This window comes from Moschus berezovskii, chromosome 1 (genome assembly GCF_049115385.1).
Source record: "Moschus berezovskii isolate FMDL1 chromosome 1, NW_MosBer_1.0, whole genome shotgun sequence".
Taxonomy (NCBI): Eukaryota; Metazoa; Chordata; class Mammalia; order Artiodactyla; family Moschidae; genus Moschus; species Moschus berezovskii.
Window position 1 is genome coordinate 410,612 of NC_142460.1, and position 13,555 is coordinate 424,166.

The window sequence follows — 13,555 nt, forward strand, 5'->3', positions numbered from 1 at the left end:
TCTCATACCATATAAACAGAAAGACTCAGATGTAAAACATGAACCCATACAACTATTAGAAGAAAACATGAGCAATATGCTCTGTGATATCAATCTTAGAAAGATTTTTGGGGAGGCTATGTTTCCTCAGGCAAGGGAAACAAAAGCAAAAATAAACAAATGGGACTACATCAAACTAAAAAGCTTTTGCACAGTGCAGGACACTAGTAACAAAACAAAAAGGGTACCTACTAAATGGGACAAGATATCTGCAAATGATATATCCAACGGTGGCGGTTTAGTCGCTAGGTTGTGTCCAATTCATGAAACCCCATGGACTGTAGCCTGCCAGGCTCCTCTGTCCATGGGGTTTTCTAGGCGGCAACAGTGGAGTGGGTTGCCATTTCCCTCTCCAGAGGATCTTCCTGACCCAGGAATCGACCCTGGGTCTCCTGCCATGCAGGCAGACTCTTTACCAACTGAGCTATGGACATACCCAATAAAGGGTTACTACCCAAAATATACAAGAACTCACATGGTGGTGTTAGTTGCTCAGTCACGTCTGACTCTTTGTGACCCCATGGCCTGCAGCCCACCGGGCTCCTCTGTCCATGGGATTCTCGAGGCAAGAACACTGGGGTGAACTGCCATTTCCTTCTCCAGAGGATCTTCCCGACCCAGAGATCAAACCTGGGTCTCCTGCATTGCAGGCAGATTCTTTACTGTCTGAGCTACAGGAAAGATCTTAAGAATTCATATAACCCAATATTAAAAAACAAATAACTCAGTGAGCAGAGTATCTGAATAGATAATGTTCCAAAGAAGATATACAAATGGCCAACAGACAAATGAAAGATGCTCAAAATCACCAATCAGTAAAGAAATGCAAATCAAAACCAAGTGAGGGCTTCCCTGGTGGCTCAGTGGTAAAAGAGTGCATGCCAACCCAAGGGTCATGGGTTCAATCTCTGGTCCAAGAAGATCCCACATGCCGTGGAGCAACTAAGCCCCTGAACCACAACTACTGAGCCTGTGCGTCCCAACTGGAAAGTGGCCCCTGCTCGACACACCTGGAGAAGGCCCACAGGCAGCAGCAAAGACCCAGAGCAGCCATTAAAAAACAGCAACAAGACAGTATCACCGCATACCTGTCAGAATGGTATCATCGAAAATACAACAGAAAAGTGCTAGTGAGGATGATGAGAAACACTGGGCTGGAGGAAGCACAAGCTGGAAACAAGATTCCTGGGAGAAATATCAATAACCTCAGATATGCAGATGACACCACCCTTACGGCAGAAACTGAAGAGGAACTAAAGAGCCTCTTGATGAAAGTGAAAGAGGAGAATGAAAAAGCTGGCTTAAAACTCAACATTCAGAAAACCAGGATTTAATAGATGAGATTTATTTCCCCTCAGTCTGGAGGCCAGAAGTTCAAGATCAAGGTGTGGGCACGGTGGATTCCCCCTGAGTCTGGGAGGGAGGGTCTGTCTCAGATACACGTCTCCCCAGCCTCTGGGGGCTTGGGTCTGCTTGTGATTTGAGTGACCTTGTCCTGTAGGAACATCACCCTGATCTCAGCCTCATCTCCCATCTTATCTCCCTGGGTGCATTCCTGTCTCTGTGTCCGTTTCCCCTCTCATGAGGATGCTGGTCATGTTGCATTAGAGGCCACTCTGCCCCAGTATAAACTCATCTCAACCAGTTATGTCTGCAGAAATCCTACTTCCAAGTAAGGTCACATTCTGAGGTCCTGGGCCTTAGAACGTCAGTGTGTGAATTTGAGGTGGGACACACTTCAGCCCAGATGTGAAGAGCTGACTCATTGGAAAAGACCCTGATGTTGGGAAAGATTGAGGGCAGGAGGAGAAGGGGATGACAAAGGACAAGATGTTTAGATAGCTTCACTGAATCAACGGACATGAATCTGAGCAAACTCTGGGAGATGGTGAAGGACAGGGAAGTCTGCATGCTGCAGTCCATGGGGTCGCAAAGAGTCAGATGTGACTGGGTGACTGAACAACAGCCACCACCCTTCAGCCCATAATAATGGTCCGGGCTCCATGAGGCGGTTGAGGCTCCCTGGGCAGATAGAACACCCCAGGACCCCAAGCGAGCTGGTCCATGACACTGAGGCACAGAGCTGGTGAGAGCAGGTGCCACACAGTCTTGAGAACCAAGTAACGATGCTGACGAAGGCCATGGGCATCTGTGCCCAGGAGCCAAGCTCCAGGTGAGAGACATTCAGAGCCGGATAAGGCTACCTGGATGTTTCACTGCAGGCGCCGTGCCCTCATCTCCTGCTGACGATAGCAGCAGTCAGACTGCACTTTACCATCTATGCACGTCTCACATGAGCTTGACATGTGTGTTTATCTTCCATCTCATTCCAAAACGGGTGTCACTGCCAGTGTGCCCAGCACATGTTGGGCTGGTGTATTCATTGAGGGAACTGCTATGTATTCATGTTGCACGTGACAGCCCTTACTGTGGAGATGAGACTTGTGCCCAGAGAGTCTGAGGACGCGCACCAGAGCCTAGGATGTGAGCCCCAGATGCTTGGTTCCTCTGTATCCCTCCCTTCATGTAGAGTCAGCACCTCTGGGAGGAGGAGCAAGGGTCAGGCTGGGAGGCGTCTCCGGTCTTGCAGGAGGATTGCTCAGCACAGGTTTCATGCTTTATCCCTCGAGTCTCCATGCCTGCATTGCCTTCTCAGATACAGGCCAGTGGGCAGATCCCCTGGGGTCTGCCCTGGGCAGGGTTTTTGTTTCATCTGGTCTTGCAGAAGCGCGGGACTTGCAGAGGACCCCTCAGATTGTTTGATCCTGATGTTTTCTTCTCTTGTTTCTCCATCCTCCTCCCTCCCTCGTAGAAAAAGGCCTGTCTCTGCTGGGCTTCCGGCTGTGCAACTTCAGCGTGACCCGGAGTGTGCAGAGCGTGGAGGCTGTACAGACGTCCCGCCTGACCCACGTTCCCTGCGGCGGCTGGATCCCCTGGCGGCGCTGCCCGAAGACTGTCTACCAGACCCGGTACCTGGCGGTGGAGGTTCCGGAGCCTAGGAATGTGACCGACTGCTGTGAGGGCTACGAGCAGCTGGGCCTCTACTGTGTCCTGCGTGAGTCCTGTGCAGTCTTGGGATAGCCACTGTTCACGCCCTTAGCCCTGAACTGACTAGATCCTTCTGGAACGCTGCTTCTCAGCCTCCCATGTGCATCTGGGTCATTCAGAGGGGTGGCCCAAGCACAGGGCACTGGCCTCAGCCCAAGGTTTCACACCAAGTGGGTCAGGTGTGGAGCACACGTTCTCACGGGTGCTGATGCTGCTGGCATGAAGTCCCACTTTGAGAGCCTGTTATAGGTGTTGGCTCTCAGACATGGCTGCCCATGAAAGTCCCCAGAGCTTTAAAAATGCTGATGGCTGGGTCCCTTCTCAGAGACTGTGATGGATTCCGTCTGGGGCGGAGCTTGGGTACTGAGATCTTTTAAGACTCCTCCAGCAATTCTTGGACTTCCCTGGTGGCACTAATGGTAAACAACCCACCTGCCAATGCAGGAGACATAATAGATAAGGGTTTGATCCCTGGGTCGGGAAGATCCCCTGGAGGAGGAAACGGTAACCCTCTCCAGTATTCCTGCCTGGAGAATCCCGAGGACAGAGAAGCCTGGTGGGCTACAGTCAGTGGGGTCACAAACAGTCAGACTTGACTTGGCGCTTAACAGGCACAAACATGCCCCAGGAATTCTAACCGGCAGCTAAGTTTGAGAACCAGCATTTGTATCTCCTCTACATTGGCAGCCAGGTTTTTCATTCTAAAGACTGTGAAATCCTGATCTGAACTCCAATCTGTAAGAGATGGAGAGGGGCCTCTGGGGGCCCCTAACTGTCCAGAGGCCTCCAGGCCCTCTAATCCTTTCTGTGTGATTTAAAGATGCTTGGGGTGGTGACCAGCACTGCTGTGGCTGGTCCGGGCCATGTCTGAGATTGAGGGGACCAGGCTGTGCAGGGGTTTGGGGCTCAGTCTCTCGGCCCAAAGGGAACTTCCCAGAAGACTTCTTCCAGGGCGAGGGTGCAGGCGGGTGCATGTGTGAATGTGGGGGAGGTGTGATGGTTACTCTGAGTCAGTTCCAGAGCTAAGATGGGTTCCTGAGCGGTCAGGAGGTCGCCCTGTCCCCACACCCGCGGTGGAGGGGAAGCGAGAAGGGTGGGGCTCCGTGGGTGGCCATGGGGCACCCTGACATGCGAGGGCCACCACCTCCAAAGCAGAAAGCACCAGCTTGGGAGGGTGCAGGGAGGGTCCCACGTGTGCCATCGCCGGGGCCGGAGGCCAGGAGAGGCAGCAGGCTAGTTGTGGACCCCGCACCCCCAACCCCGGGGGCTATAAAATGTAGAGTCGGGAATCAGTCAGACCCCGCAGATGGCTGCGTGGGTGGCACACAGAGTCTTCTGAGCTTGCCCTCCCCTCAGGCCCCCGAAGCCCGCAGAGGTCAGGAGAACTGACATCTGCACTGACCCCGCTCGGAGGCCAGACTCAGAGATGACCGAACAGCTCAGAGTGAGCAGGTCCGAGGAGCGTACCTCTCCCTGGAATTTTGAAATGACACCACTGCCACCACCAGTAAAGCCAGGAAGGGCCAAGGGGTGTCAGGTCTGGAGCTGGGTGGCTGCTGTGTGTTCATGCTGGTTCCCTAAAGGGAAATTTGTGGGCGTTGGTGGGGGGGGCTGTCCCTTGGTGCTGGGTTCAAGGAATCTCTTCCTGCGCTGACTGTGGGCCCCTCTCCACTCTGTCTCTAAGGGCCACGTGTACAAAGGGTGGTGCCTCTGCCCTGGGAGTACCTTATTCCTGGGGGGGTGTGCCATGTTGGGGAGGCCTTGGATGGGGCTCATGGCACTTGGTTTGGAGCATCAGATTCTGGTTGATGGAGGGGCCACCCTGCCCTGTCCACCTTCACCTGAGGAGACCACACTTCCCACCTGCTGGCTGTCATGGGGCTGGTGAGGTCACAAGTCCAGAGGGCAGGAGGCATCCTCGGCCCCACCCAGCCCCAGCGGTCACCTTTCTCTACAGTCTGCTGCCCCGCAGCGCTGACAAGAGAATTCTCCTGGATAGAAGGCAGGGAGGCACCTGCCGCTCATGTTTCTTCCCAGCAGACCAGCCTCTTTGGGCCTCAGCCCCACTTTTAAAGTGTTCAGTTCAGTTCAGTTCAGTCGCTCAGTCGTGTCCGACTCTTTGCGACCCCATGAATCACAGCACGCCAGGCCTCCCTGTCTGTCTATCACCAACTCCCGGAGTTCACTCAAACTCATGTCTTCAAGTCGGTGATGCCATCCAGCCATCTCATTCTCTGTCGTCCCCGTCTCCTCCCACCCCCAAACCCTCCCAGCATCAGAGCCTTTTCCAGTGAGTCAACTCGTCGCATGAGGTGGCCAAAGTATTGCAGTTTCAGCTTTAGCATCAGTCTGTCCAATGAACACCCAGGATTGATCTCCTTTAGAATGGACTGGTTGGATCTCCTTGCAGTCCAAGGGACTCTCAAGAGTCTTCTCCAGCACCACAGTTCAAAAGCATCAATTCTTCGGCAATCAGCTTTCTTCACAGTCCAACTCTCACATCTATACATGACCATGGGAAAAACCATAGCCTTGACTAGACGGACCCTGGTTGGCAAAGTAATGTCTCTGCTTTTTAATATGCTGTCCAGGTTGGTCATAACTTTCCTTCCAAGGAGTAAGCGTCTTTTAATTTCATGGATGCAATCAGCATCCACAGTAATTTTGGAGCCCCAAAAAATAAAGTCTGACACTGTTTCCACTGTTTTTCCATCTATTTCCCATGAAGTGATGGGACCAGATGCCATGATCTTTGTTTTCTGAATGTTGAGCTTCAAGCCAATCTTTTCACTCTCCTCTTTCACTTTCATCAAGAGGCTTTTGAGTTCCTCTTCACTTTCTGCCATAAGGGTGGTGTCATCTGCATATCTGAGGTTATTGATATTTCTCCCAGCAATCTTGATTCCAGCTTGTGCTTCTTCCAGCCCAGTGTTCCTCATGATGTACTCTGCATATAAGTTAAATAAGCAGGGTGACAATATACAACCTTGATGTACTCCTTTTCCTATTTGGAACCAGTCTATTGTTCCATGTCCAGTTCTAACTGTTGTTTCCTGACCTGCATACAGGTCTCTCAAGAGGCAGGTCAGGTGGTCTGGGATTCCCATCTCTTTCAGAATGTTCCACAGTCTATTGTGATCCACACAGTCAAAGGCTTTGGCATAGTCAATGAAGCAGAAATAGATGTTTTTCTGGAACTCTCTTGCTTTCTCCATGATCCAGCGGATGTTGGCAATTTGATCTCTGGTTCCTCTGCCTTTTCTAAAACCTGCTTGAACATCTGGAAGTTCACGGTTCACATATTGCTGAAGCCTGGTTTGGAGAATTTTGAGCATGACTTTACTAGCGTGTGAGATGAGTGCAATTGTGCAGTAGTTTGAGCATTCTTTGGCATTCCCTTTACTCACCAGGCAGGAGAGGCCCAGAACATTCTAGCTAGAGTCCTGTGGGCAGACCTGCTCTGGGAACTGCAGATCATGGGGTGACTGGTGTTTGAAAGTGGGGACTGGGTGGGGGTGCTGGGAGTGATGGAAGGAGCACTCACCCAGAAGGCCCGCCAGGCCCCACAAAGAGGGTTGAGATGGAGTGGGGGGTCCTCAGTCCCCCTAGACCTTAGAAGGGTCACTCCAGAAGCAGCATGGAGAGGAGCCAGTCAGGAGCCCCAAAGGATGGGGAAGAGAGAGGAAAAGGGGGCTTGACTGGAGGCATCTTACGACGTTCAGTGGCGATCCTGGTCACTACAGGACAAGAGCGGAGGGCAACACGGACCGGGGAAGGTGAGTGCCTGACCGAGATGGGGCAGGCTTGGGCCCGAGCCTCCCTGCCCCCCATTGGGTTCAGTGTGTGGTGTTGGGCCCAGAGCCCACTGCGGAAGTCCTGGTTCGGTGTCTGGACTCTGCTGGGCACCGCAGCTGCTGAGGGGGCTGGTGCAGGAGTGCAGAGCTGGGGCGGGGACCTGCAGCTCTCTTTCGCTATGGCTTGTGAGGCCCCCAGTGAGCATCTGATTCCCCCCACCTCCAAGCTCAGGGGCACCACGTGGGCCTCTGGAAAATACCCGGTCAGAAGAGTTTACACCATGGGTACCAGCAGCTCAGTACTCTCCATGCCTGCTTGGCTTCTCTGATCAAAGCCTGAATGTTGACCAAAGTTGGTTCCGTGATGCCTCCTGACAGCCTGGCTCTTTGGAACCAGAAGTGAGAAGTCGCTGGAAGTGATGTGCTGAGACCTGTTCTGGGGCTGACCGTCAGAGAACCAGGCAGTGGTCAGACCCTGGACGTGGTGGCCACAGGAAGAACGAGGGTGTCTGGGAAAGGAGGAGGACAGAAAGCAGCTCACCCGGGTGTGGGGCTTCTCACGTCTCAGCAACCTCAGCTCAGAGGTCTCATCCTCGTCAGCACCAAAACCTCAACCTTACTCTCTTCTTTCTCCTCCCACTCAACTGCCAAGGACCCAAAAAAGGGAAGAGCATTCTGAGAACACGTGGTATGTTTTTCAGTCTAGATGACCTTTTCAATTTTTTTAAGTCCCACATTTTGAAAGCAATGATAAGCCATACATGGTTTTATTTAAACGTCTTCTTAAAATACAAAAAAATACACAAGCCATGGAGAAAATTTGGAAACAAAGAAAAGAAAAAAAAAAAAGAAATTGCCCATAATCACCCCCTTCCTTGCCCCACAAGAATAACCACTGTTAACATTTTCTTCTAGTTTCCGTCTGGGCAGATGTTTTACAAAAGCATGGTCACCCTGTTGAAGACATTTTGCAGCACGCTTTCACCCCTTGGCAATTTATCTGGAACATCTTCTGTGTCAATGGATCTCATTCCCCAGCATGATTTAATGCCCACAAGGCATTACCTCATAGGGATGGATCAGCACTAAGCAATCTCCTACCGCTTAACATCTCGTAGTTTCCAATTTTTTTTATTATTATAAATAATGCTGCAATGAGTAACGTATGGTGCAAACACGGCTGCACACAAGTTGGAATACTGACCGACGGTGGATTCCTCAGAGGAGGACCAAGCATCGCAGTGGACACTCAATACCTGCAGTTCCTGCGTGGCTGGTCTCCTTCACACGACGCGCCTAGGTCCCTGCTGGACTGGGAGCCTACCCCAAACTTCCGATCTCCTGGGCTGATGGCCAGCGTCCCTTTGGAGAAAGAGGATTCTGAGGAGGGTTATAATCTGATTATTCCAAAGTGGATCAGATTCCCCAGCCCTGGAGAGTCCTCAGGGCTGTGGCTCAGATAGAAAGCTCTGCCTTATCTCATTGAACCATGACTAACGTGGAATGGCCAGGTGCTGGGCAGTCCGGAGGCATTGTCTGTGTCGAGTTAGGGAAGGAGAAGCAGATTTTTAACTTTCTACCAAGTTGGAACTGTTGACTGTTCTCTTGGGCTCTCTGTAGTCTGGCCAGCCCTGAGGGACAGAGAGAGACTACCAGCAGCCTTCAAATTAATAGAAACTTTAACTCCAAAGCACTTCTACTGTGATCAAGCCACCATTTTGGGAAGTCAGTTTTTCTTCGTGTCCTGTATTTTCCTTTCATTCGGATAAACCTCTTGATGTTCAGTCGCTGACTACAGCACCCCAGTCCTCCCTGTCCATCACCAACTCCCGGACCTTGCTCAAACTCATGTCCATTGAGTCGGTGATGCCATCCAACCATCTCATCCTCTGTCGTCCCCTTCTCCTCCTGCCTTCAATCTTTCCCAGCATCAGGGTCTTTTCCAATGAGTCAATTCTTCGCATCAGGTGGCCAAAGTATTGGAGTTTCAGCTTCAGCATTAGACCTTCCAATGAATAGTCAGGGTTGATTTCCTTTCGGATTGGCTGGTTTGATCGCCTTGCTGTCCAAGGGATTCTCAAGAGTCTTCTCCAGCACCACAGTTCAAAAGCATCAATTCTTCAGTGCTCATCCTTCTTGGTTTAGAATAATTTTAGATTTCCAGACAAAGATTTGTAAAGACAGTAAAGAAAGTCCCCGCCTCCTCTCCCAGAGTCCCTAATGTTAGCTCTGACATTTCCGGGGTGCATGTTCCAGTAAGTACCAACCTGGTGCCTTGCTGTCAGCTCTGCTCCACGCTTTGTTTGGATTTCCGTCCCCCCCAATATCACTTTTCCGTCCCAGAAGCCCAGGTGATTAATACATTTAGATTCATGTATCAAATATTATCAGTGGTGAGGTTGTTGGTTTTTATGATGGGCGAGAAAGCACAGAGCTCCGGATCCCTGGTTGGTGGCCCTACAGGGATTCCTGCATTTCCATCCCAGCCCTGCCTCTCTGGCTGTCCTGCATGTCTGTTCTTCACGGCCCCAAAACCCTCCCTGTGTGGCCACTTCTCCAGGACCTCAGACATCGGACTAGCCACCAAGACAACTAGGAAGTGAGGAAGGAGCCAAGGGCAGCGTGGAGAGGAGAACACTCCTGAGAGTGACCACCAAGCCCGGACTCAGCTTCCACAAGGAGAGGGCTGACGGGGACCCTCTCTGCATGTGCTTCAGCAGCTAAATCTTCTCCTAGGCTGATGCAGCGCCCTGGTGATGTGTTCCCAGCAGGAGGGGCCACCCCCATTTTTCTGTCTGTGGAGCATCCTGCAGAGAGCCCAGGGGACCCCAGAGGACCACCGTCAGTACTGAGCACCAGGCAAGCCCACAAATCCCCCCAGGGGCAGGTCCTGCCCAGTTCTGTAGGCGTCCTTCCAGAGCGTGGTTGTCACGCCTCCTCTGACTTTCCAGGGGTTTGAGGGGCCTGGAGCTGTGCTTCTGAATGTCGTGTGGGACACAGAGCCTTACGTGGATCTGGGCGGGAGCCGGGTGGGTTTGAGTGACAGCCATGCTGGCTTGGAGCACTTATCCCAGGGTGTGTAGCCAGACCGCATGCAGGCCTTTTCTCGGATGCTGGCGCTGGGGCCTCACCTTCCTTGTATTAGTCTCTCTTCTGCTCTTAGCCCCCTGGAGCTCAGGGCTGTGAAGACTTTGGTGTCCTGTGCTGCCCTCAGCTCCATCCACTGCTGGGCTTGCACAGACCCACAGGTTCTCCCGGGGGTCAGTTCTGCTGCCCCCGATGCCTGGATACTGAGTGTCCTATAGCGTGGCTCACACCTGGCCACCTGCCTCCAGAGCAGCACACCTGGCTTCCCCCAGGTTCCCACTCTGTCCATCTTCTGTGCCTTTCTATCCCTGAATGTGGGCACCCTGGCTCCTGGCTAGATCCCCTAGGAGCCTGGAGATTCTTAGATAGTTCCTGCCTTTCTTAGCTCTCTAAAAGCCCTTTTTCTTTAAAAGCCCACTTATGACTCCCCCAGACCCCTGGCTAAGCGTCAGGGCACTGGTTCCCCCGAGTCTCACATGGTGGCTCCAATCACATCTGGCTACATGCCCGCCCCCATCATTTTCACTTCCTGTGGGCTCTTGCCTGCACGTCTGCATCGTCTGCCCAGAGCTGTATCACTCCACGCAGAACACGTTGTGAGTGGTGGCCCTGGAGATGTGCAGCCCACAGCCCTGCTACCTGATCTCAGTGGACCTCCCGGGAATTGACCAGGGGAGGGGACAGTCCAGGCTGCCCGCATTTCCATGTGCAGGTCCCGAAGGTGTGCCAAGCTTCCCATCTGCACAGCCAAACCCTGGCTGCACCCGAGCCCGTTCTTCCTGCAGCTTCTCCCAGGAATGGGGCCAAGTGGATGCCCAGGTCTGAAGCCTTCTTGAAGCTTCTCCTTCTTTCACATTCTTTCACGTCCCGTCTGTCACTACGTCCTGTGGACGGTTCCGGCTGCATACTCCGAGGATCGGAGGCTTTCTGCTGCCTCCACCCATCACCCTGGTCCAGCCTGCACCATCTCTCACCTGGACCATCACAATGGGCTCTCAAACATGCCCCTGCCTCCCCAGCAGGCAGGACACAGCTCAGACGAGCAAGTCAGACTGCCCTCGGGGAGGTCAGCAAAGCAGGATAGGGGAAGGAAGGAGCAGAGGATGTGGATGATTTCATGGCACTGGCCACGGGGTGGAAAGGTGGTTTGTCAAGCTGCAGGTACTGGGGCTCTGCATATTGTGTGCAGCAGCTCCAGTCCCCGAGAGCCACCTGTGGGTCCTGGAAGATGGGGACACAGAATAACGTGAGATGGGGTCAGAATAACGTGAGAATCTGTGCAGGGCAGACACAGTGTCCCCTTCACCGCAGGACTTCCCTGACCCTCCAGGCCGCCCGTCACAACACCAGAGGGTTTTGCATGACCCAGCCCGCCTGCTTGCCCGCTCTGCCATCACCAGGCCCACTCCTCACTCCTGCCTTTGCCCCTCACTCTGCACACTGCCGCTGCCTGCCCGGGCTGATGGTTATGGAGCCTCCCTGGCCCTACAGACACTCCTCTCCAGTGCGGTCTGCTCTGCCCACCTCCTCCCGCGCCCTGCCTTCCTCCCCGCAGTGTTCACCTGCTCGAACTCGCACAGTTCTGTTTGTACACGGGCCCCCGTACACTGGACTCTAAGTATCCTGAGGCAGAGACTTTGCCTGGCCTTGTGCTGAGCCTGGCACATAGAGGGTGCTCAGTAAATACCGGGTGAGTGAGTGAGCTGTTAAGATGCAAAGCAGCAAGGGTGGTGGGGGGCCCTGGACATGGACTTCTAAGGCCAAGAGAAAGAGGACACCCAGGCCCCCAGCCAAAGTTGCCCTCCTCCCAGAAAAGCTGGTCAGGCTACATTAGAGTCAGAGCAAAGGGTCTTAATGGCTGCTCTGCAGGGCGTGGCGAGGCCCTTGAGCGGGTTGCTCTGTGTGGCTTGGAGCCGTAGACGGATCCCTCTGCCCAGAGGCATCCAGATGCAGCAACACGTGGCACACTGGGGATTCTAGAGCCAACATCACTCATCACCTCATCACCTGTCCCCCAGCCCTGAACCGCTCTCAGGAGTTTGCATCCAGACCTGGGAGCTGCCCGGTGGTGCGGCTGGAAGATTCCGCCTTGCCATGCACCCTGGACGCTGACTGTCCTGGTCTTCAGAAGTGCTGCCCCTCCTCAGGGGGCCACCGCTGCTCAGCCCCCGCAGCCCCAGGTAGGGCAGGGGCCTGATCTGGGAGGAGGGGGGAGTGGGTTTCCGGAAGCAGCAGCCTGGGTTTTACGGGGAGCCTACAGCCTGTGTCTGGACTGTTTCACTCATCAATATCTAGCCACTGACCCCTCGGGGGGATGTGTGCTCACAGATGCCCCAAGTAGGGAAGACATTCCTGGAAGAGCAGGGGCCCCAGTTTCCCCAGGTTGCCAGGGGGAGCCCTTGGGGCTCTGGTGAGTTTGCTGGGAGCTGAACTGTATCAGAGCTGGGTGGTGTTGGGCTGTTAGTTGGTGCAGCCCCATTGGGACCCCCCTGTCTGGCAGGACCATGGCCTGGTTCTCAGTGCGGGCCCCTAGGAGAAGGCGTTCATCAAGGTTCAGAGCTAGGGAAACACATATAATTGTGCACGTTTTATATAGACTTCCCAGGGGGCACTAGGAGGTAAAGACTCTGCCAGCCAATGCAGGAGCCACAGGAGACTCGGGTTCAATCCCTGGTTTGGGAAGATCCGCTGGAGAAGGAAACGGGAACCCAGTGTAGTATTCTTGTTTGGGAAATCCCATGAACAGAGGAACCTGGTAGGCTATGGTCCATGGAAAGAGTTGGAATAACTGAGCATGCCGCATCATATTACATATGGTGCCATATATATTGTAATTCGTTATTTATTGGTATAGCACATAACTTAGCATAGTATAAAGTAATAGTATATATAATTTACTGTATTATATTATAGGGCTTCCGTGGTAGCTCAGATGGTAAAAAAAACCTGGCTGCAACACAAGAGACCCCAGTTCAGTTTCTGGGTTGGGAAGGGATAGGATACCCACTTCAGTATTCTTGGGCTTCCCTGGTGGCCCAACTGGTAAAAAATCTGCCTGCAGTGCGGGAAACCTGGGTTCAATCCCTGGGTTGGGAAGATCCCATGGAGGTGTTAACTGCTACCCACACCAATATTCTGGCCTGGAGAATTCCATGGACTGTATAGTTCATGGGGTATTATATTACATATAATATATAATGATACTATTATACTGTATACATTATAGTTGATATACTATAAATAACATGCACAGTATTTTCTAGTATCAAAGCGAAGTTAAAGTGTTAGTCTCTCAGTTGTGTCTCTTTGCGATCTCATGGACGGTAGTCTGTTGGGCTCCCTTGTCAATGGGATTGTCCAGGCAAGAATACGGGAGGGGTTGCCATTCCCTTCTCCCGAGGATCTTTCTGACCCAGGATTGAACGTGGGTCTCCTGCATTGCAGGCGGACTCTTTACCGCCTAAGCTACCAGGGAAGCCGATCTAGTATACATTGTGTGTAATAGTATATTATATAGTCTACACAGGGTTATCTGTAATGTGACAGGAGCCGGGCGAGGAGGTGGGGGAGTGTGCCCAGCGGCCTCT

At 52.8% G+C, this 13,555-nt stretch overlaps 1 protein-coding gene across 1 annotated transcript in view; it reads left to right on the forward strand.

Moving 5' to 3' along the window:
* The window catches only part of UMODL1 (uromodulin like 1), an 86,313-nt gene that overhangs the window by 6,026 nt on the left and 66,732 nt on the right, over positions 1-13,555 (forward strand). Inside the window, exons 2-3 of the mRNA XM_055420397.2 lie at positions 2,852-3,094; positions 11,987-12,148. Coding sequence (XP_055276372.2) covers positions 2,852-3,094; positions 11,987-12,148 — 405 coding nt within the window. The remainder of the gene's footprint in view (positions 1-2,851; positions 3,095-11,986; positions 12,149-13,555) is intronic.